This window comes from Nerophis lumbriciformis, linkage group LG21, assembly GCF_033978685.3.
Source record: "Nerophis lumbriciformis linkage group LG21, RoL_Nlum_v2.1, whole genome shotgun sequence".
Taxonomy (NCBI): domain Eukaryota; kingdom Metazoa; phylum Chordata; class Actinopteri; order Syngnathiformes; family Syngnathidae; genus Nerophis; species Nerophis lumbriciformis.
In genome coordinates, this window is record NC_084568.2 from 19,886,050 (window position 1) to 19,910,079 (window position 24,030).

General features: G+C 38.1%; 1 protein-coding gene and 1 pseudogene across 2 annotated transcripts in view; one reads left to right on the forward strand and one right to left on the reverse strand.

Moving 5' to 3' along the window:
• ash1l (ash1 (absent, small, or homeotic)-like (Drosophila)) overlaps nt 1–15,241 on the forward strand; it is an 85,061-nt gene extending 69,820 nt beyond the window's left edge. For both annotated transcript variants that reach the window (XM_061982748.1, XM_061982747.2), the window contains exons 18-27: nt 1,845–1,899; nt 2,076–2,208; nt 4,722–4,988; nt 7,078–7,164; nt 7,268–7,358; nt 7,448–7,586; nt 7,741–7,913; nt 7,992–8,158; nt 10,841–11,273; nt 13,186–15,241. In XM_061982748.1, the coding sequence (XP_061838732.1) occupies nt 1,845–1,899; nt 2,076–2,208; nt 4,722–4,988; nt 7,078–7,164; nt 7,268–7,358; nt 7,448–7,586; nt 7,741–7,913; nt 7,992–8,158; nt 10,841–11,273; nt 13,186–13,277 (1,637 nt within the window). In that variant the 3' untranslated portion in view covers nt 13,278–15,241. The remainder of the gene's footprint in view (nt 1–1,844; nt 1,900–2,075; nt 2,209–4,721; nt 4,989–7,077; nt 7,165–7,267; nt 7,359–7,447; nt 7,587–7,740; nt 7,914–7,991; nt 8,159–10,840; nt 11,274–13,185) is intronic.
• Nucleotides 15,242–15,784: 543 nt separating this feature from the next.
• On the reverse strand, nt 15,785–17,328 carry LOC133620995 (thyrotroph embryonic factor-like; annotated as a pseudogene).
• Between the last annotated feature and the right edge of the window lie 6,702 nt (nt 17,329–24,030).

The window sequence follows — 24,030 nt, forward strand, 5'->3', positions numbered from 1 at the left end:
GGAAAAGCACATAAAGCTTTAGTAGATCAGGCACTAAGTCAGGTGTCGGCAACCCAAAATGTTGAAAGAGTCTGTCTAATCTGTCTGGAGCCGCAAAAAATTTGGAGCCGCAAAAAATTAAAAGCCTTATATAAGTCTTATAAAGAAGGCAACACATGATGTAAGTGTCTATATTAGCTATAATAGCCTACTATCAAAATGACTATGTGTCGCAGGCTGATGCAAATTTTTCTTGACAGAAATGTTTAAATTGTAATATTTATTCTGCACATTTTTTACAACATTGGGAATTTGCTTTACCGAGAGTGAGATAACTCCTGGAAATTACTTCATGTTTGGCAAGCTGGGTAACATTTGCCATGGTCTGGAACAACATGGCAGACAAACAACTATCAGAAATGCAGCCAATATTACATACAGATAATGTGTCATGAGACATGCAAATATAAATAAAATACACAGAAGACATGAGGGAAATTAAATGAGCTCAAATATACCTACAAATGAGGCATAATGATACAATATGTGCATACAGCTAGCCTAAATAGCATGTTAGCATCGATTAGCTTGCAGTCATGCACTGACCAAATATGCCTGATTAGCACTCCACACAAGTCAATAACATCAACAAAGCTCACCTGCATTCACGCACGGCATAAAATGTTTGGTGGACAAAATGAGACAAAGAAGGAGTGCCATAAAACACGTCTTTTTGTGGCAGCGTTGGAGAAGGTTACACATGTAAACACTGTTGCGTCACAGTTCACACAACTACAGTGAGTTCAAGGACCGCCAAAATGAGTATGACAAAACGGCGCTCGCCAAATATTGTCATCAGTGAAGCATAAACAGTGGGCTTTCTAACAATTAGGAAGGTTTGTGTCATGTTTGTCCTCCTACAGAAACCATTTTAAAAGAAGGAAATATATAGTTTCCCGCCATCTTTTTCCATTTTTATACATTTTTGAAAAAGCTCCAGAGAGCTCTAGAGCTGTTTGCAGCTCTAGAGCCGCAAGTTGCCGACCTCCGCCCTAAGTCCTCTAAGCCAAAATACCTAAATTGTTTGAATTCATACTACTCATTCAAGTCATCTGAGGAACGCCGCCTTTTGCGGCAATGTTTTCAGTAGTCCCATTGGGATGAAATTATTTATTTTGGTCATTAAAATTCAGTAAAAGGTTTTGGGAAAAAAATGGAAAATCATTGATTAAAAAGTGTATGAACCATCAGCTAAAAAGAGGAATTAGCAAGTGTGTTATTAAGTCAGGTAATAGAATAATCAATGCCAGCCATAGATGTGAATGGGTAGTTTGTTTGCAACTTCAAATCAGAATCTACTTTATTGGTCGGGTATGTTTAACACAGAGGAAATTTGACTTGGTAGACTGCTCTCTATATACAACGTAAACAATAAATATTAAAACAATTAACTAAAGTATAAACGAGTACTTAAATACCGTAAAATGCGCAAGGCTAATAGGATGATAGTGCAGTGGTGAATAGAGCAAAAAGATGATAAAGTGAACATGATGTAGCACATTCACAGTTACATTAGTTTGCGAGACTTGTCACGGTCATGTAAACAAGCAAAAAGAGGAAAAGACCAAATGTGCGACGACATAGACATGAATAAGTCCAACATTTGGAAGAAATTTTAAATTTTTAAGAAGAATGGTAAATTTGATAAAGCTTTTGAAATATGCAAAGCCTGTAAAACAGCATTGAAGTACAGCAGTGGCACAACTCATTTCAACATGGAGAAAGCTGCAATTAGAAGCTAGCTCTAAAAGCACAACAAGCATGTTTTTTTAATTGATCTGTTTCCTGTTTTCTTTCGACCCCAGATTCATCAGGCCAAACACTTGCTGCTCCACTAGTGAACCTTCCATCACGGAAAAGGTAAGAGCGTAAAAACAAAGTGCCTTGAACATACACACATTTAGCAAGTGTTACCTACAATGTAGAATGTCACTTTCTGTAAAAGCGATGTGATTTTCACATAAAATACTTGGAACCCTCTTAATGGAGACTGGAGAAACATACATGTTTGAGTTGTTATTTTTGTGCACCATTAGGAACACACACTACTATGAGAAGGTGTCCGACCCTCTGGACCTGAGCACCATTGAGAAGCAAATCCTCACAGGCCATTACAAGACTGTTGAGGCATTCGACACTGACATGCTCAAAGTTTTCCGCAATGCTGAGGTAGGCAGGTGTTCTGTTTTGTGCTCCAGTGAATGATATGGCCAGAGTACGTGAGAGGCTTTGGACTTGTGTCTTTCCTTGAAATGTTCTAGATTAGTATCAAAAACAAAAATATTTTCTATTTTTTGTCCTTTTTTTTTCTCCTACTTAAGCTGCCAACAGATAAAACGTTATTCATTATATTGGGCATGTTGAATCTTGCATTAGCCTAATGCAGTGGTTCTTAACCTTGTTGGAGGTACCGAACCCCACCAGTTTCAAATGCGCATTGACCGAACCTTTCTTTTGTGAAAAATAAAAAATGTTAGTTTTTTTCAAATTCAAGACAAAGTTATATGTTTTTTTACTGGTGAGCAAAATAGCGGTATAGCTCGGTTGGTAGAGCGGCCGTGCCAGCAACTTGAGGGTTGCAGGTTCGATCCCCGCTTCCGCCATCCTAGTCACTGTTGTTGTGTCCTTGGGCAAGACACTTTATCCGCCTGCTCCCAGTGCCACCCACACTGGTTTAAATGTAACTTAGATATTGGGTTTCACTATGTAAAGCGCTTTGAGTCACTAGAGAAAAGCGCTATATAAATATCATTCACTTCACTTCACAAAATTAACCATGCACCTTGTTCAAAGAACAAAATCAACACAGTGCATGAACTCAAAACAAATTACACACCTGCATATCAGTGTGACTTCTGCTGTTGCCTTTGAGAGACCAGTTCAGATATGCGTGGCTACACCTTGGCAAGTGCCCCTCTCCTTTTATCTCAGCAAAGTCTGTTCCTTTTCTTTGTTTTCCACCCAGACATACAATACTATTACACAGCTCATGAAAACAATATTTTTTGTTATTGTCATTGTAAGTGGGCCAAAACACTTATTTTAGAAAATAATCTCATGGAAATGACTGCTGTCATTTGATTATAAGAGTAAAACATTTAACTTGTTATTTAGTCAGGTTTGGGACAGGTGTGCTGCAGGTGTGACCACAGTGCATGTGCACGTATGACGTCACTCACATGTGCTTCACTGAATGCTCAAGGAGTTTTTGCGTTTGCTCACCCATATGGAAAATTAGAGGGAACATTGTTTGGGGGTATCCATAATACGCCAATAGGAAGACGTTTTTATTTACACGATGGTGTGTCTTGACCTCCGCGGCGAAGGCTCCGCCGAACCCCTGAGGCCGACTCACCGAACCCATTGGGTTCGATCGAACCCAGGTTAAGAACCACTGGCCTAATCTGTTATTAATCTATGCTTTACTTGTACAGCTAAAGGACCTAATTCGGTTCACTTGCAACTTGCTCAGTTAAAAAATGTTTAAAGCAAAACATAACAACAACACCATTGGCTAGCTTGTGTTACCATTAATGGTTTAATGGAACACATTTGTGTTAAAACGATCTATATTTTTCACAATTACTAAGTTTGTGTAGTACATTTTTTTATTGGCCCAGAATAGTGTTAACAACGATTCTCACCCGGTCTCGTCAACACGTACGCGCAGGGAGTGCTTGCACACATACGAAAGCTGTCTTAAGAGAAGCAACAAACAATTTGCAGTCCTGTTGTTATGATAGAATACATTCAATAACAGCTAACACTAACTATCCAAATCATTATTATTAGCTAATAACACCAAAAGCTAATACGCGTGCATGTGTTACGTACGTACGTAGTTACATCATTATATACTAGAAGCCGAATGAGGGTGCGATATTCTGTCTAAAATACATTGGAAAGTTAGCGCCCTCAAGACATCTGTGTAAGTGTTACATCCAGCCCCTTTAATAATTGCTGGTTATCTCAGTTTAGCATTACAAGTTTATAAGTCCAATGATAATTACCAAATCGTAACTGGATGGTCCGAATAATGTGTGAGAGGATGACCTTAATTTGCCAGTCAGGAATATTATTATTGAGATAAAACAAAATGAAACAAATGGATGGATTACAACTAGATGGTAGTGATGAGTAGACAGTAAGAAAGCAAAAGTCCCATACTTCAACCTTCAGCATTTTATGGTTATTTACCTTTTACAACCTCAAGGTTTTAGGGTTTTTTCAGATTTCTCCCAATAGTTTAAAATCTATTCAGTGTTGTGTTCATTACAGATGAGCTAAAGTCAAGGTAAAGCCATTAGCACTTATTTAAAACAAAAGTTCACAAAATTGTTGAACGTTTTGACTATTGGGTACTTGGGTAGAGTAACAGCGTTTTCTGTACGTCCTCGACCACAGGAACTGACTAGCCTTGTGGGGTCTGTTTAGGGAGTTTGTACAGTCAGAAGTTTACATGCACTCATCATAGGCATGAATGTCTTATCAGGAGCCCTTCATTAATTATTTTAAATCTTCTTTTGGCCTCTTGGAAAGAGGCACACATATTGTTCCTTATTTAGTCTCTTTGTGTAGCTCGTAGTATGCAATTGTGAGGCATGATGCCTGTCATGTCTAACATAAATTCCAGTGAATGTCTTCTTTTTTACGCAGTACAACTGTCTTGTTTTCCACAACAGAAATACTACGGCAGGAAGTCATCAATAGGCAGGGATGTGTGCCGGCTGCGAAAAGCCTACTACAGTGCACGCAATGAAGCTGCAGTGCAGATCGATGAGATTGTGGGCGAGACCGCCAGCGAGGCTGACAGCTCTGACTCACTTGAACGGGACCATGGCCACCACCACGGACCGGGCAGATCCCATGACAAGGATGACGACATCATTCGGTGCATCTGTGAAATGTACAAGGATGAAGGCCTGATGATCCAATGTGAAAAGTGCATGGTAAGGAACAAATTGAAAAACTTGGCGGAAGAAAATCAGTAAACTGATACAATACAAACATTGGAAAGTAGATTTTCCAAATCATTGTATGATAATGCAACCTGCTGAGTCTCGTTTATGTCGACCGTTTGTCGACCAACTCATCAAGTCCCGGTCCAAAAGTGTTTGCTTTCGACGACATCTAATTTTAGGGCCAAAGGAGTATTTTTCTATTTAAAATTGTGTGACTTCTTATTCCTTTTTTTAAGATTGTTTTTTCACAGGAACACATATTTGCCCATGTATGAAAGCATTTTTGTCATTATGGTCATGAAATGCGACGGAATTGCCACAGCAGCTTTGTTAGAGTATAAAATATTATAAACACAGAAGATTCTAAATGAAAACATTCACAAATGGGGGAAGCGATGATATTGAAAAGCTGTGGGTTCAAAGATCTTTTGTTATAGTTAGCGCTGTGTAAAAAATTTATTTGATCGATATCTTATACATTTTGCAATTTTGATTCACATGGCCTAAAATCAGTCTTGAAGTGAACAACTATGCGACATAAACATCTGACTACAACTTTTATTTTTATAGATTATATTTGTAACTGAGAGTCTTATAAGGTGACGCAAACTCACTATGAAGAAAGGACCGTAACTTGGGAGACGATAAGTACTTTTAGGTATGTGGCCACTGGTCTTAGCACTTTTGGTCGGCAAATCTCCACATCCTGTTCATGGACTTTGGAGCAAAGGTCAGAGACCTAAAACTGGACAGCAATGAAACTATGGTTTCATTCAACGTCACCTCCCTTTTAACCTGTAGTCCAACCCCGGATGCAGTAGAGACTGTGAAGCAACGTCTACTAGGTGATCACACCTTACAAGATAGAACCGCTCTAATCCCAGAACATATATACCTTTTGCTGGAACTTTGCCTGAATACTACGGACTTGCAATTTATGGTAACATTTATTGACAAAAACACGGTTGTGCCATGAAATCACATATATCCCTAATTGTGGCAGACCTTTACATGTAGGACATGAAAAGAGAGCTTTAACATATTTTAAGAGAACAGCACCAACTAATTGGTACAGACATGTGGATGACACATGGGTTAAAATAAAAAGCCAAAAAGTGCAAGCTTTTACCGAGCACATTAACGTAGTGGACAAAAACATCAAGTTCACACGTGAGGATGTCAAAGACTGTAAGCTTTCTTTTTTTGGACTGTGACGTCCACATTGGAGAGGACAGGGGCCTTCATGTCAGGGTTCACTTTCACTTGCAATTTCTTTCTTATTTCAAAATTGTACTTTTGAGAATACCGTCTAAAACTGTTTATGGTGTAGGGAAAAAGCAAAGTACAATTGTACATAATACGTAATGGATAGATAGATAGACGGATAGTACTTTATTGATTCCTTTAGGAGGGTTCCCTCAGGAAAATTTAAATTCCAGCAGCAGTGTACAGAATTGAGATTGAATTTAAAGAGTAAATAACGGGGTACAAATGGAAATAAAATACAAAATATAACAATAAGAATAAAAATAAAAAGCAAAAATAAGAATACAAATATAACAGTAAAAATAAGAACATAAGAGAAACTAGGCAGTATGTTATGAAAATGTATTTCACTGTTAATTGCACTGTTTTTTGTTGCAGTTTATTTCAGTATTGTTATTGTTTTGCATCCCTGTCATCCTAGTACCTCCCCTCACCCCAGAGAGCAGTTGTACAGTCTGATGGCGTGTGGGACAAAATAGTTTTTTAGTCTATTAGTCCTGCACTTGGGATGAAGAAGTCTAGCACTGAACAGGCTCCTCTGGCTACTGATAACGGTATGCAGAGGGTGACTGGCATCATCCATGATGCTCAGTAGTTTTTCCAGTCCTTTTCTCTGCCACCGTCACCAGTGAGTCCGTTTTTTTTCCCGATCGAAGAGCTGGCCCGCTTAATCAGTTTCTCCAGTCTGGAGCTGTCCTTCTTAGATGTACTGCCCCCCAGCACACTACGATGTAGAACAGATATCACATTATATCATTAATATCAGTATTATGTTTTTCATAAGCATAATGGAAAACACTTTCTGTTCTAGGTGTGGCAGCACTTTGACTGCATGCGTTTGGAGGCAGAGGTGGAACACTACCTGTGTGAGCAATGTGATCCGAGGCCAGTGGACAGGGTATGTCTGTGAGAGGATGCCAGAATATAATGCTGGGTCCAAGTCAGGTTTCTTAAAAGCCAGACATTCAAATGATTATTTCTCTTTGTTTTTTATGTGGCAGGAAGTCCCCATGCTGCCCCAACCCAGCTATGCCCAGGCTGGCTCTATCTATTACATCTGCCTTCTAAGAGATGACCTGCTTTTACACCAAGGTATTGATTGCATCAGCCACGTTTGCATGTAACAAAAAGTGATACGTTTTTCAAAGTTGTTTGAGAAAGTAACCTTTCTGTGTTTGCAGGAGATTGTGTGTACCTGATGAGAGACAGCAGGCGTACTCCTGAGGGTCAGCCTGTCAGACAGTCGTACCGCCTCCTGCCTCACATCAACCGAGACAAACTTGACATTTTCCGCATCGAGAAACTCTGGAAGAATGAAAAGTAATGTCATCAACTCAACTAGATTAATTGTTCTAACTGCCATTTAGGATTTTAAAAAATACCATTCTATTTGGAACCTATTTGTTCATCATGTGCACTTTAAAATGTACAATGTTAATAAACTTTGACTTTTCTTTGTGTCTACCAAAACAAGGGGTGAGCGGTTTGCCTTTGGCCACCACTACTTCCGCCCTCATGAGACACACCATTCCCCATCCCGGCGGTTCTACCAGAACGAGTTATTTCGCATGCCACTCTACGAGATCATCCCTCTCGATGCAGTAGTGGTCCCCTGCTGCGTTCTCGATCTCTACACGTACTGCAAAGGTGAGAAAACTTTTTTGTTTTTCACTTGTTTCTATTGCTTTCCTGTCTTCACTAATTCAGTTAAATTTCCACCTTAAGGTCGACCAAAGGGTGTGAAAGAGCCGGACGTTTATATCTGCGATTATCGCTTGGACAAGTCAGCTCACCTTTTCTACAAGATCCATCGTAACCGCTACCCAGTGTGCACCAAGCCATACGCCTTCAACCATTTCCCCAAACGGCTGACACCCAAGAGAGACTTTTCTGTAAGACAAAATGATACACTCTCAAGACTTTTGCCAGGAGCGATCTGTTTGCTTTTATTGTTTTCTAACAAAGAGTTTGCCCTACAGACAAGAGCATGCAGATAAGGGCCTGATTTACGTGTACTAAAACACGTGCAATCCTAATTGCACACGCAAAAAAAAAACGTGTGCAAAGTGGATTGTGCCTGTTAAGTGAGCAGAATAAGGCGTGCAATCCATTTTGCGTCTCTGTCCTCATTAACGTGCAAAATATATGCTGATCATTAAACGGCCACAATACTGGGAAGAGAAGATGCAAATGTTATTTATCAACACTCATCGTTTTGCGAACAATTTTAATATTTTATTTAGTACCTCCTATATAAATATATTATCTATTCAGCAACAACATTTTATAACTTTATAGCTGCTACAGGATTTACGGGGCTGATTAAAACAAAATCAATTGGTGCAATATAGTCTTTTTTTTTTATGACGGTCTTTTTTTTCACATAGAGAATTGATATTATTAAAATATTTCTTATATGAAAAAAACGGATTTTAGTGTGCATTCTTGTGCGTCTTGAGCAGAGTAAGTGCAGCCTCTCTCCAATGAGCGCACCTTTGGTGGTAAAATGTAGGACTGCTTCTAAAATGTCCATAAAAAGTACCGGTAGTGCATGTCTTCTGTGGTAAGAGCATAATACTGTATCATGAATGTGCTTTATGTGAGAGTGTCCGTGGTGATTACCCGTATAGTACCCGCAAATCCTCATTTAAATAAGGAGGTCTGCGCCACTTTACAATTGCACACGCAGTCTTAGCAAATCGCATGCAACTTGCCCACTACAGTAATAGTACACGCTATTTTATAGAATGCACATGTTTAGCGTGTGGTATTTGGGTCTTAATAAATCAGGCCCCAAGTATTTCTTCATATGCCAATTCATACCATTTTTGTAAAATCTTGTTTTATCTTTTTCGGTGTGCACATGAATGTACTTGAACTATTTACGGCAAAGTGTGGCCCGCAGCTAATTTTTAATTAGCCCTCGGCACATTTAAAAAAAAGAATGAATCCGTTTTTTTGTGATATATCTTATTACATATCATACTAATTTGACACATGTAACACAAAGCTTATGTCAATGTTTTGTTCTGATTAGCACATCCCGTATTTTTCGGACTATAAGTCGCAGTTTTTTGCATAGTTTGGCCGGGGGTGCGACTTATACTCAGGAGCGATTTATGTGTGAAATTATTAACACATTACCGTAAAATATCAAATAATATTATTTAGCTCATTCACGTAAGAGACTAGAGGTATAAGATTTCATGGGATTTAGCGATTAGGAGTGACAGATTGTTTGGTAAACGTATAGCATGTTCTATATGTTATAGTTATTTGAATGACTCTTACCATAATATGTTACGTTAACATACCAGGCACGTTCTCAGTTGGTTATTTATGCCTCATATAGGTGGCGACTTGTCCAGGGTGTACCCCGCCTTCCGCCCGATTGTAGCTGAGATAGGCTCCAGCGCCCCCCGCGACCCCAAAGGGAATAAGCGGTAGAAAATGGATGGATGGATAACGTACACTTATTCAGCCTGTTGTTCACTATTCTTTATTTATTTTAAATTGCCTTTCAAATGTCTATTCTTGTTGTTGGGTTTTATCAAATACATTTCCCCCAAAAATGCAACTTATACTCCAGTGCGACTTATATATGTTTTTTTCCTTCGTTATTATGCATTTTCGGCCGGTGTGACTTATACTCCGAAAAATACGGTACTTTAGCATATATTGACCTTAGGCGGGTTAATTTTAGCATCTTTAAGAATAATAATGATCTGTTTGGGGCTCTTTGTGGAAAAAATGAGGACACCCGTGGCTTAGACTTTTACAGAAGAAATCTGCTAACAATTTGTTTTGTTTACCAGTCAATGTGGTACGAAAAACGGATATATTGCATGTGTTTGAAAGTTGGCGGTGCTGTGTTGGCCTGGAGTGCTCGTGGAGCCGGTGATTGGTGGCCGTTTACTGATGGAATTGTGGGGACTGGCTGGCATTGGCTTGCTGGCTGGCTTGGGTGCTGACATGTGGGCGGGATGCATTGACTTCATGACATATATGTAATATTGCATTTGAAACAATTGTATTGTTGATAATACAGATAATTGTTGCTATTATTCATTATCAATAGTGCTATTTATTTTGGTATTTTTATTGCTCCATTTGTAGTGCAATAACGTTCATTGTCATTTGTGTGTTGTTAATATTTACCTCAATAACTGCTTCTTTATCACTTTTCGTATCATATTTGTACATATCCTATTTGCTGATGCTGTTGTTGTTGTCTCTGTCTTATCCCCCTCTTGTCCCTGCAATTTCCCCGTCTGTTTTCCTTTTTTTCTCTTTCTATACCCTCCTGCTCCGGTCCAGCTGCGGCAAACATTAATATAAATCCATTTAATAAAGTAAAATACAAATAAGGCACCAAGAGAAATATCCCACACTTCTCTTTTGTAAAGTCAATCTGTACAGCAAATATGGGCATCGACATCAACAATATGATTTGCCTGAGTAAGCTAGACAAGACAAAAAAAAGGACAAAAAAAGGAATTTAAGTCAAATTGTTAGGCATGTACTGAAGTTTGAAATGTTGATAAATGACCTTTGTCCTAATTGTCTTTCTGCAGCCTCACTATGTGCCCAACAACTACAAGAGAAATGGAGGCCGGTCGGCATGGAAAAGTGAGAGATCCAAAGGATCTGAAGGCTGTGAGGACGACGGCTCTTCGTGCGAGAGGGGGGAGGACTTCCTGCCTCAGGCGGAGGACAGGAGACTCGAAGAGGACATGGATGGGGCTCCGGATGATACTGAACATTTACCGGGCAAACCTCAGAGAGCTGAAGGGGACGGAGACGAGGAGGAAGGGGAAGGGACTGAGGCTGAGGAGCGAAAGGAGCTGGAGGAGAGCTCCGCAGAGAGGATAGAGGAGATGCTTGAGCAGCCAGCCTCCTCAGCCTGCTCGCCACTTCACCACCCTGCACTGGGCAGGAGGGAGGCCCAAAAGGAACGTCTCAACAAGATTCTGTTGGACCTGCTGCACAGAACACCCAGCAAGAATGGTGAGGGAGCATACACAAAGCAGGGTGGTAGGTCAGCAGATGATTGAGCGTTTTTTAGTTGTTAATACACTTTCCGAATGATAAAGACTTCCCACTAGATGGCTTTAGGAGTAAAAAGGTAGCTCTTGCATTTTTCTTACACAGAAGATACAGGGACTGATGACTCTCAATCCCAAAAACTACCGGTAATTCTAACAGAAGGAAGGCGGGACATTAGTCATTATTCTTTTTTATATTCATTATTGTGCTTCTTAGTAATGTTTGTCTAATCTATAATATCTAATCATGTCTCATTAATTCTATTTTTCAACCTGCCACTTGTTCTTGCTTTGTACAAACTGCAATGGTCTCCCTGGAATGATACAACCTGTTGTTTCCTTCTCATTCTGCTGCAAACTTCCAAAAACTAAATCTAGATTTTTTTTTTTTTACAGTTTTTAAAAACACTATTTATTTGATTCTTTTCTGCCAATATGCTTGCCACACTTGCACTATAATATCCCATTGCTACTCTGATAAACCACATTAGTTACTAATGGTTTAATCCCACATTTAAAAATTAATCAATAGTGTATTAGCATCTTAACACATCTAATTGAGGTTGTGGTTAGAATTGGATCTATAAAATCAAAGATATTTTAATCTATGAAAAAAAAACTACATCTATAGAAACACACCCTATAAATGTAGCCAGTTACGCCATAGAATATGTTTAAAAGCTCTTTGTATGACAGTTGCTGAAAGGAAGTACCGGTAACCTAGCGAAGCTTCTGCAACTACTCATTAACTATTTGTCATCAGTGTAATGTGTCTGCAGGAATTATTGAAGACAGCTTTGCAGACAAAGCATCTAAGATCAGCTAATGTTATACTGTATTTTTTGGACTACAAGCCCACTAAATTTTAGAAGAAAATTTGTTTTCCGTATATTAGCCGCACCAGACTATATGCCGCAGATATATACTAGTATGTTGTGAAATGAGGCATTTACATAGAAAGATTTTTTAAATGTTTATTTACATACCTTAATTGTTTCCAAACGGTGCCTCTGTAACAGGGCAGTAAAATGGATGATCAAACAAAACAGAAAAGTAATTGATGTCAAATTTCATCCTTTATGAGATGAAAAATGAATCTCTTTTTTTAGTAAGGTTCAAGATGTTTAACATAATACTTCTTCCTTGTACTTTGTAAACACACCGTTTCCTAAAGTTAAGTTAAAGTACCAATGATTGTCACACACACACTAGGTGAAATGTGTCCTCTGCATTTGACCGATCCCCTTGTTCACCCCCTGGGAGGTGAGGGGAGCAGTAGGCAGCAGCGGTGGCAGCGCCCGGCAATCATTTTTGGTGATTTAACCCCCAATTCCAACCCTTGATGCTGAGTGCCAAGCAGGGAGCTAATGGGTCCCATTTTTATAGTCTTTGGTATGACTCGGCCGGGGTTTGAACTCACAACCTACTGATCTCAGGGCAGACACTCTAACCAGTAGGTTCTAAAGTGGATCATTTCAGTACATTGATTTTTTTGCTTAATCCATTCCATAATTTAGCCGTTAGCTATGACAAATCCATAGCTTAGCCGCACCTTTGTATAAGCTGCGGGGTTCAAAGCTTGGGAAAAATGTAATGGTTTATACTCTGGAAAATACAGTAATTTGGAGAAAACTAGAGCAAAATGTATTTCTTAAAGACTAACCACCCTGATCAAAATGACTTTTGAACACCAGACCTCATCTCTCTGCAGAATATTGTTGGACATATACTCTGGTATAGTCCTTAGAAGAATGCCATGAAACCTTTTTAGCACATTAGGAAAGAAGAGCCCTTTAGACGTTTCTTTGCCCTTACCTGTCAGCTATTTCTTTCAAAACTCTTAAGCGCCCACTTTTTTTGTGTTCTTCCAACAGCCGTAGATGTCACTTATCTCCTGGAGAAGGGTGCAGGGCGGCGCCTACGGCGACGGACACTAGGATTTGGTGATTTTGTTGGCAGAAAGTAACATTTCTACTTTGCTGGCAAACTGACTGCCTTGTAAGCAAGAAAGGAAATGAGCCTAGTTGGCTGTCCGGGCCTTCCAGACCATAATGCATCTTTCGGACCTCCTTCTATTTTACCTCTTCCAAGACTTTACTTTCTTAGCTGGTAGGGGGGAGGGGTTTGGATTAAATCGACTATTTTAAAGGCTTGCTTACTTAGGTTATCATAAAGATGGATATAGGAGGAATAGCCCACACACTGATAGATGCAATAAGAGAAATGCCACGTGGTACGAGTGGGGACCACTGAGTAAGAGACTGAGGCTTTAGTGAGTCAGTGCAGATGGGGATGCTGAAGAATTGCTCCCCCTGGAGGCACTTTGCTGCAATTTAGAATGCGTCCAATGAGGGATGAGCTTTGCTGGTACTTACAGAGAAGAAGATGCAAGTTGAGCAGTCTGCTCAGATGCTGCTCTTGAGAAAGAGGGTGGGTGAACTGCACTTTTGCTACCATGGATACTGAAGCTATCGTGCTAATGTATCTGCAACAAAAACACACTAAAGTACTGGATGACGTATTGTCCTTTCCCTTCTATACTGTAGTCAGCCTACCCGCGTCTTCAAGGTAAGACCGGATGTGTGTTTTTGTCAAAGCGTCTTAAGAATTTGATTTTCCATTTTTTTTTCCTCCACCCCATAGACAAGGTCAGCTTTTCAACTGATGTGATTCACCAGCTTAACTAAATCAGGTGGGACGGACACCGGCTTGAACTGTAATGCCTTACTCAGCCGTGCTGTCCAACTTCCTGTTTTTACACTTACTGTTTCTGTCGTCGACCAGATTTCATGAAGATTTCCTTTTCCTGTTTTCTAAAGAAAAAAAATAACAAAAAAAAACAAGGGCTTAATGGCAATTAACAATTTAAAAAAAACTATAGGAAACAATGCTTAAGAAATGTGTTGTGATGGTAATATTTTCTTATATTTTGTGAGACAAGTGTATCCTATATATTGGGAGGGGAATGGATTGTTTGTCTCTTATGTATTTGTTGCCATGGAGAATGTTTAAAAAAAACAAGTGATATCTGGCAAGACCTCCCCCCTTCAAATGCCTCTGCTTAAAAGGGACAAACTGCAGTGTCCTAATATTGTAAACTGACCAATAATCCATTCAAAGGTTTAGCTGTACAGTGCCAAGTTATGTATATAGACACACACTGAGGGGTTTCTCCAAAAGCAATATCTTGCATTTTTGTTTTGTTTATTATTGTACTGTACAGGACTATGCCCTAAATGTATTGCAGTTATTATAATAATGCTAATATGATTTATTTGTATTGCTATAATGAAGACACTTAAACTGGGAGGATTTTTTTTTAATGTCTTGAAAATTTCACCATAATCTGTTCTCGAGCATAGAAACACAAGTTTGTTGCCTCTAAATGAAATTCATGAACGTGAAGAATGTCAAAAGGACGGCATTGGGACACGGCAGTGATACAGCAACACCTTTGCCACAGATTATTGTTAATACTGCTTTTATAAAAGGAGAAAATGCACTCCTTTTTGCTGCAAAGTGTTGAACACTAAAAAAACAAGCCAACATGAAAATGTTATATTTTTGAGCAGTGACAGAAACAAAGGTGAAACGGTGGAAACCATGAACACGTTCCTGTTGTTTTTATTTTTATCTTTCAAATAGGAAATGGTTCTGTTTTGTGATAGTGGTCATTGTATAATGCTTGTACTTGTATTTGTGTTTTTTATGTGATTTGTTTCGTTCTTTTTAGACAATCACAAAATAAGATGCAAGCATTGTAAATGGCATATTGGCATTTTGTGATGTGTACAGTTTGTCCAAAAAAAAAACCTCCCACTCGTTATTAAAAGTTTGTAATTATGATTCTTAAGTCATGGGAAAAATGCTGTTGGTTTTTACGTTTTGTTTTATATTTGTTTTTGTTTTTTAATAAAAAGCACTACATTATTTTGAGTTATTCTTTTTTATTCTCTTATGTGATATATACTTTCCTTTAATGCAGTACTATGCATCTGGACATTTTAATGTGGCAGTTGTAGGTTAAATTTTGAATACGTGGTCAAAAGTTTACATACACTTGTAAAGTGAAGTGAAGTGAATTACATTTATATAGCGCTTTTTCTCAAGTGACTCAAAGCGCTTTACATAGTGAAACCCAATATCTAAGTTACATTTAAACCAGTGTGGGTGGCACTGGGAGCAGGTGGGTAAAGTGTCTTGCCCAAGGACACAACGGCAGTGACTAGGATGGCGGAAGTGGGGATCGAACCTGCAACCCTCAAGTTGCTGGCACGGCCGCTCTACCAACCGAGCTATGCCGCCCCAAGCTAGTCCGCTGTGCAGAGACAAGAGGGGCAGACACAAACTGAAACAGGAATCACAGAATATCACTAATCCCCTGAAGACATGTCCCAGTCATTTACTATCAATGAAAAAAAGACACTTCTTTAAAAAGACGTGAAGATGAACCAACTTATACTATCTTTGAAATGTTATCGCTCCCTTAAAGATATACTGTATAACAAAAAAACCATAATTGTCACCTAAATGAAAATACACATCGGGGCAATGTACTGAAAACTAAATTCGTTGTACTTTAAATTCTATTTTATGTACTTGACTATCATCTTGTTCACTTACATGGATGATTAAAAAAGTACAGGTACATTGTAATAGCTTGTATTGCCTTGCATTGCGCACACGCTGCTGCTGTGGCGCCTTCTCTTCTACACCCGGTCTATTAAAATGTTCTGTGTGTGTCATTTGTTTATTCACGTGTTAGAAAAATAAATCAAATGTGGTCTACTGGCACCGCACTTGAAAGAGAATAGAAGGATGAGTGACATATTTGTGTTGAAGGACATTTCACCAGCAACAAGCAGGAAATGACTCCTCCCTCCCTCCCTGTTCGTCAGCCCACAAAGTGTATTGTGTTAGGTCAGTACATCTGACAATATTTCATACACATATTGTGTCCCTTACAGTTTTCCAAATTTGGCTTCGTAGTGACCCACGATGTCCTTGTAAGAGCTGCACTCCTTGCGCAGGTCCGCCACCTCAGTCCTCAAAACTGAGTTCTCCCGCTCCAGGAACGCCGCTCGCACCGTGATCTGGTTCTCTTTTAGTCTGCGGGCGTCGCGTGAGCGCTTGGCTGCCACGTTGTTCTTGTTTCGTCTGTGCCAGTACTTTTCGTCCTTCTGTTCGTCAGGAACGTACACCTTTTTAGCTTTCTTAATCATGGGCTGAGGCTTGAGCTCTTCTTCGCTGAACTTGTGTTTGCGGGGGTTGAAGAGTTCGCCCCCCGGTACACTAGACAAGACCAGGTCTGTGGGGTCTGGCTCGTAGTTGATTTCGACTTCGATTTCGTCAGGATTGACAGGCTCTGGTGACGTGCACTCTGCTTCTGTTTTTACTTCTGACGTAACATCACACGTGATGTCTGTCTCGCAGTTAGTGATGATCACCACCTCCTCATCACACTTGCCCAGCTCCTCAATGGGCAGCATGCCCACGTCGGCCGGTGTAACCTCCTCGGTCTTGACGGCCTTCTTCTTTTCTATCGAAATGCTCCCCTGGAGGGAGTCTTCTCCCTGTGAGGCGGAGATGCCGTTCTCCATGAGGAACTCCTCGAGGTCCATGTACTCCAGGTGGAAGTCCTCGTCGCCATAGGGGATGGTCTTGTCCCAGATAGCGGGGGTGAGGGCGGCTGACGGCCCCATCTCGCTGACTCCTCCGCCCAGGTCGGCACTGTCATCCAGACCCAGCTCTCCTTGTCAGTGTCTTCATCACCGTCCAGTATATTCGGCGGAGGCATTGCCATTATTTTCTTCAGAACAACGGGGAACGACGTGGGGGCCCCGATGCCCGTTTCCAGTGTGACGACGACAGCTTCTCCGGACATTTTCCCTTCCTCGTTAGTTCGCGTTAAAAAAAATAAAAAAATAAGCGCCTGCTCAGCTTTAAAACGTCTGTTATTTAAGCATACACTTTCGCCTACAAGTATTCGCAATGACTAAATAAAATAACCTACAATTTACCGATATCGTTAGCTCACTTCCTCACGTGACTAGTCACTTCCTCACGTGACTAGATAAAGAACATAATGTCATGGCTGTCTTGAGTTTCCAATCATTTCTACAACTTTTTTTTTTGTGATAGAGTGATTGAAGCACATGCTTTTTTGTCACACAAACATTCATGAAGTTTGATTATTTTATGAATTTATTATGGGTCTACTGAAAATGTGAGCAAATCTGCTGGGTCAAAAGTATACATACAGCAATGTTAATATTTGGTTACATGTCCCTTGGCAAGTTTCACTGCAATAAGGCGCTTTTGGTAGCCATCCACAAGCTTCTGGTTGAATTTTTGACCACTCTTGAGAAAATTGGTGCAGTCCAGCTAAATTTGTTGGTTTTCTGACATGGACTTGTTTCTTCAGCATTGTCCACACGTCTTTCCTCCAGAAGGTCTTATCTTTGTCCATGTGATTTCAGATGAAACTAAATTTAGGTGTTTGGCCACAATACCCAGCAATTTGTTTGGAGGAGAAAAGGCAAGGCCTTTAATCCCAGGAACACCAATCCTACCGTCAAGCATGGTGGTGGTAGTAATATGCTCTGGACTTGTTTTGCTGCCAATGGAACTGGTGCTTTACAGAGAGTAAATGGGACAAATAAAAAGAAGGATTACCTCCAAATAAATCAGGACAACCTAAAATCATCAGCCTGGAGTTTGGGTCTTGGGCGCAGTTGGGTGTTCCAACAGGACAATGACCCCAAACACATGTCAAAAGTGGTAAAGGAATGGCTAAATCAGGCTAGAATTAAGGTTTTAGAATGGTCTTCCCAAAGTCCTGACTTAAATGTGTGGACAATGCTGAAGAAACAAGTCCATGTCAGAAAACCAACAAATTTAGCTGAACCAAGAGTGGTCAAAAATTCAACCAGAAGCTTGTGGATGGCTACCAAAAGCGCCTTATTGCAGTGAAACTTGCCAAGGGACATGTAAGCAAATATTAACATTGCTGTATGTATACTTTTGACCCAGCAGATTTGCTCACATTTTCAGTAGACCCATAATCAATTCATAAAAGAACCAAACTTCATAAATGTTTTTTGTGACCAACAAGTATGTGCTCCAATCACTCTATCACAAACATATAAGAGTTGTAGAAATTAATGGAAATCAGACCTGGGCAAATTAAGGCCCGGGGGCCACATGCGGCCCGTTAAGCTTTTCAATCTGGCCCGCCGGACATTCCCAAATAATTTAAGATCTTTAAGATGGAAAGTATAGCTGCCATTATGATGTGCAGTGATGTTTTCTAATGACCGCAAGTCTTGAACTATACAAAGTATTTCAATGGTTGGAATCTGCGCCTATGGCTGATATACCAGTTACTATGGTCATCTAATTAGTTACTATGGTAATCTTAGTTACTATAGTCATCTAATTAGTTACTATGGTAATCTACGTCACAGCAGCTTAGACGAGGCACCAAGCAGTGTGGGCGGAAGGAGATTTTCACAAGTTCTAAAGCTTAGTGATATATCAGCTATATCAGATTGTAGGTGGGTTTATTTGATACCCTTTGCGTTCTTATTTCACGGTTTGTTGCATTTGTTGCGTTTCAGTTGATTGTAAAATTTGTTCGAAAGGGGGTGTGACAGTCATATTTTGTCAATATTCAGTGTTTTATCATTCATAGAAAGATTTAAAATGCCATTACGTTTTTTAAGGCGGTCTGTGATAATGTTTTTTTGCATTCAATCAGACGTTATTGTGAGGTTTTGTATTAGTGTTCCTAAAAATAGATATACTGGCCCCCAGACATTTTTTTCCTCTAAATGTGGCCTCCGATTCAAAATTGCCCAGGCCTACTTTAGATCAATACAAATACCAACTGCATATCTTTTATGCTCCAGTGCATTAGTAATTTCTTCAATAGCTTCAGTTATCGCCATTGAGGTTGTTTGTTTGGACCTAAAGCCATACTGACCGTCATTGATTATATGATGCTTCAAGAAAACATTCAAGTCGAGAGTGATAGTTTATCTAAGATTTTTGAGAACTGATGCAAAAGAGAGATTGGTCTGTAATTGGTGAAAGCGTGTTTGCTGTCACTTTTGAAGAGCGGAGTTACCTTAGAGATTTTCATTTGACTTGGAAAGCAGCCAGTCTGGAATGATAGGTTACATATATAAGTTAAGGGTTTTCAATATTCAGTATAACTTTTGGAACCAATATGTTGATATGGCAGTCAGTGGAGCACTTACTTTTACACTTCCGCACAATGTTTGTCACTTCCTGCTCATTTGTAGCTGAGAGGAAGAACGACGAAGAATTCTGTTCAATAGTTGATTTTGTAACTCCATTGTCTGGGATATCAACAGCCAATTTAGGACCAACATTAACAAAAAAACCAAAAACTATTGAACTTATTCACTACATTACTCATTGTCACACCCCGCCTCAGGTGAAGGTAATGTAACCTTTGCAAACCAGACTTTCAAATCAAGGATGGCAAGGCACGCAGTTGGTAACAGTTCACAAACATTTATTGAAATCCCAAAAGTGTCAAGAGGTGAACAACGACAGGAAAAACAAAGCTCCCACAATCTGTAATGGTAATAAATAGAGGCAATATATTATATATATATATATATATATATATAGTACATTTATATTCTAAATACATTTCAAAGTTGCATGCAATAAATAGGCCTATATTAGACTTAGACTTCCTTTTTATAGTCATTCAAATTTGAACTTTACAGCACAGATAAGAACGAAATTTTGTTACATAAGCTCATGGTAGTGCAGGATAAAAAAGCAATAAGGTGCATATATAAATAAATATATATATAAATAAATAAATAAATAGATTATATTATAACTAATCAAAATAAGCATATTACAAATAATCAACATGTAAATCCTCCATTATATGAAAATACATATATTCACAATCAAAGGTCAATAATCAAATATGTCAAAGTAAAGAATTAGATAATCAAAACAGATTTAGCAAAATCACTTAGCAATCAACAACTCATTTAACCGGTTACAACACAACATAATCTCATCATCAAAATAATCACCTCGGTAGATGTTTGATGCATGGAGACCGAAACTCCTGCTCAGGACCGAGAACCTCCTCCGGCAGTGACAGACAGCAGACTGTCAGAAAAATGGCATTTTCCAATTTAAATAGCCCATAGCCCCGCCCACTAGCTGGGACCAATTTTACAGGGGGGGATTAAGAAAACAGTTATTTAGTAAATGACACCATAAATAACCATCACATGTCTAAAAAGTATTGACATAGTACTTCTGCATGTGTAGAGCAGTCATGTTTGTACATAGTATATTCAGGCTTAAACACAACTTTCAAATGTTCAGTGTCCTTCTGTAACACCCAGCTTTTGAGGATCATGGTTCGATCCAAATTTGGCCTAATTAGTGAATGCAGGTGTGTTCACCTATATAAAGCCCTCAACCCCCACCCTGACTCTTTTAGTCAACTATTCAGAGCCATGGTGAGTGACAGGTAACAATTTGTTTGTTGAGCGCATGCTAGTGATGGGTTGATGAGGCGTCATGAAGCGTTTCGACACATTGCAAAACTGTATTGATACTGTGTCGATACTGTGTCACTAAATACTAGTGATGGGTTGATGAGGCGTCATGAAGCGTTTCGACACATTGCAAAACTGTGTCGATACTGTGTCGATACTGTGTCACTAAATACTGACATCTGCTGGACATTAAAAATCCCTACAGGCAACCTATGGACCGACTCAACTGACACTGATTTGATGCCCTAGTACAGGGGTCACCAACCTTTTTGAAACCAAAAACTACTTCTTGGGTACTGATTAATGCGAAGGGCTACCAGTTTGATACACACATAAATAAATATATTGTCATTTGTAAGTTACACGTAAGTGTGATTTAAACAAGAATAGCTAAATAAATAAATTTATACATATATAAAAAAATGGGTATTTCTGTCTGTCATTCCGTCGTACATTTTTTTTCCTTTTACTGATGGTTTTTTGTAGGGAATAAATGATGAAAAAAACACTTAATTGAACGGTTTAAAAGAGGAGAAAACACGAAAAAAATTCAAATAAAATTTTGAAACATAGTTTATCTTCAATTTCGACTCTTTAAAATTCAAAATTCAACCGACAAAAAGAAGAGAAAAACTAGCTAATTTGAATCTTTTTGAAAAAATTAAAAAAATAATTTATGGAACATCATTAGTAATTTTTCCTGTTTAAGATACATTTTAGAATTTTGATGACATGTTTTGAATTGGTTAAAATCCAATCTGCACTTTGTTAGAATATTTAACAAATTGGACCAAGCTATATTTCTAACAAAGACAAATCAGTATTTCTTCTAGATTTTCCAGAACAAAAATTTTAAAAGAAATTCAAAATACTTTGAAATAAGCTTTAAATTTGATTCTACAGATTTTCTAGATTTGCCAGAATATTTTTTTGAATTTTAATCATAGTAAGTTTGAAGAAATATTTCACAAATATTCTTCGTCGAAAAAACAGAAGCTAAAATATTTATTATTCTTTACAATAAAAAATAAAAAAAATAACTTGAACATTGATTTAAATTGTCAGGAAAGAAGAGGAAGAAATTTAAAAGGTAAAAAGGTATATTTGTTTAAAAATCCTAAAATCATTTTTAAGGTTGTGTTTTTTCTCTAAAATTGTATTTCTAAAAGTAATAAGAAGCAAAGTAAAAAATAAATGAATTTATTTAAACAAGTGAAGACCCATCCATCCATCCATTTTCTACCGCTTATTCCAAGTGAAGACCAAGTCTTTAAAATATTTTCTTGGATTTTCAAATTCTATTTGAGTTTTGTCTCTTTTAGAATTAAAAATGTCGAGACCAACTTGCTAGTAAATAAATAAAATTTAAAAAATAGAGACAGCTCACTGGTAAGTGCTGCTCTTTGAGCTATTTTTAGAACAGGCCGGCGGGCGACTGATCTGGTCCTTACGGGCTACCTGGTGACCGCGGGCACCGCGTTGGTGACCCCTGCCCTAGTATATACAATAATATAAACCAAGTCATTTTATTTCATTTAGGATTATTTCATATCTTCATTTAAATAAAAATATATTTTTATCTTTTTTAGATACAGTCAATAAATAATGTGAACATGTATCATAACATGGAAATCTAAGAGAACGTGTTGTGGATGATTGTGGACTGGGCATTTAATTTTTTATTTTATTTTTTTTTTACACATTTTTATAAAAAGAAAAAAAGAAAAAAGTTTTTCCGACGTATTACATTTTAGACGATTTCTCTTCTTAGTTATTATTTCTCCGGCTGTAGAAAAGAGCCGCTCACAGGGCACAGAGGAGGCGTCAGTGCGACACAGTTGGCGTATCGGTCACGTGACCAAAACAGCTCATGATCGGTCACGTGACTTTCTAAAAGCGGTACGCGCACCGACACAGGGTTTTCCTCTATGAGCTCGACGCATGCGCCGATGCATCGGTGTTGCCGGACCCATCACTACTAAATACTGACATCTGCTGGACATTAAAAATCCCTACAGGCAACCTATGGACCGACTCAACTGACACTGATTTGATGCCCTAGTACAGGGGTCACCAACCTTTTTGAAACCAAAAACTACTTCTTGGGTACTGATTAATGCGAAGGGCTACCAGTTTGATACACACTTAAATAAATAAATATATTGTCATTTGTAAGTTACACGTAAGTGTGATTTAAACAAGAATAGCTAAATAAATAAATGTATATATATTAAAAAAATGGGTATTTCTGTCTGTCATTCCGTCGTACATTTTTTTTTCCTTTTAAGGAACGTTTTTTGTAGAGAATAAATGATGAAAAAAACACTTAATTGAACGGTTTAAAAGAGGAGAAAACACGAAAAAAATACAAATTTAAAATTCAAAATTCAACCGACAAAAAGAAGAGAAAAACTAGCTAATTCGAATCTTTTTGAAAAAATTAAAAAAAGAATTCATGGAACATCATTAGCGGTAGAAGATGGATGGATGGATCATTAGTAATTTTTCCTGATTAAGATACATTTTAGAATTTTGATGACATGTTTTAAATCGGTTAAAATCCAATCTGCACTTTGTTAGAATATTTAACAAATTGGACCAAGCTATATTTCTAACAAAGACAAATCAGTATTTCTTCTAGATTTTCCAGAACAAAAATTTTAAAAGAAATTCAAAATACTTTGAAATAAAATTTAAATTTGATTCTACAGATTTTCTAGATTTGCCAGAATAAGTTTTTTGAATTTTAATCATAGTAAGTTTGAAGAAATATTTCACAAATATTCTTCGTGGAAAAACCAGAAGCTAAAATATTTATTATACTTTACAATAAAAAAAAATAAAAAAATACTTGAACATTGATTTAAATTGTCAGGAAAGAAGAGGAAGAAATTTAAAAGGTAAAAAGGTATATTTGTTTAAAAATCCTAAAATCATTTTTAAGGTTGTATTTTTTCTCTAAAATTGTATTTCTAAAAGTAATAAGAAGCAAAGTAAAAAAAATAAATGAATTTATTTAAACAAGTGAAGACCCATCCATCCATTTTCTACCGCTTATTCCAAGTGAAGACCAAGTCTTTAAAATATTTTCTTGGATTTTCAAATTCTATTTGAGTTTTGTCTCTTTTAGAATTAAAAATGTCGAGCAAAGCGAGA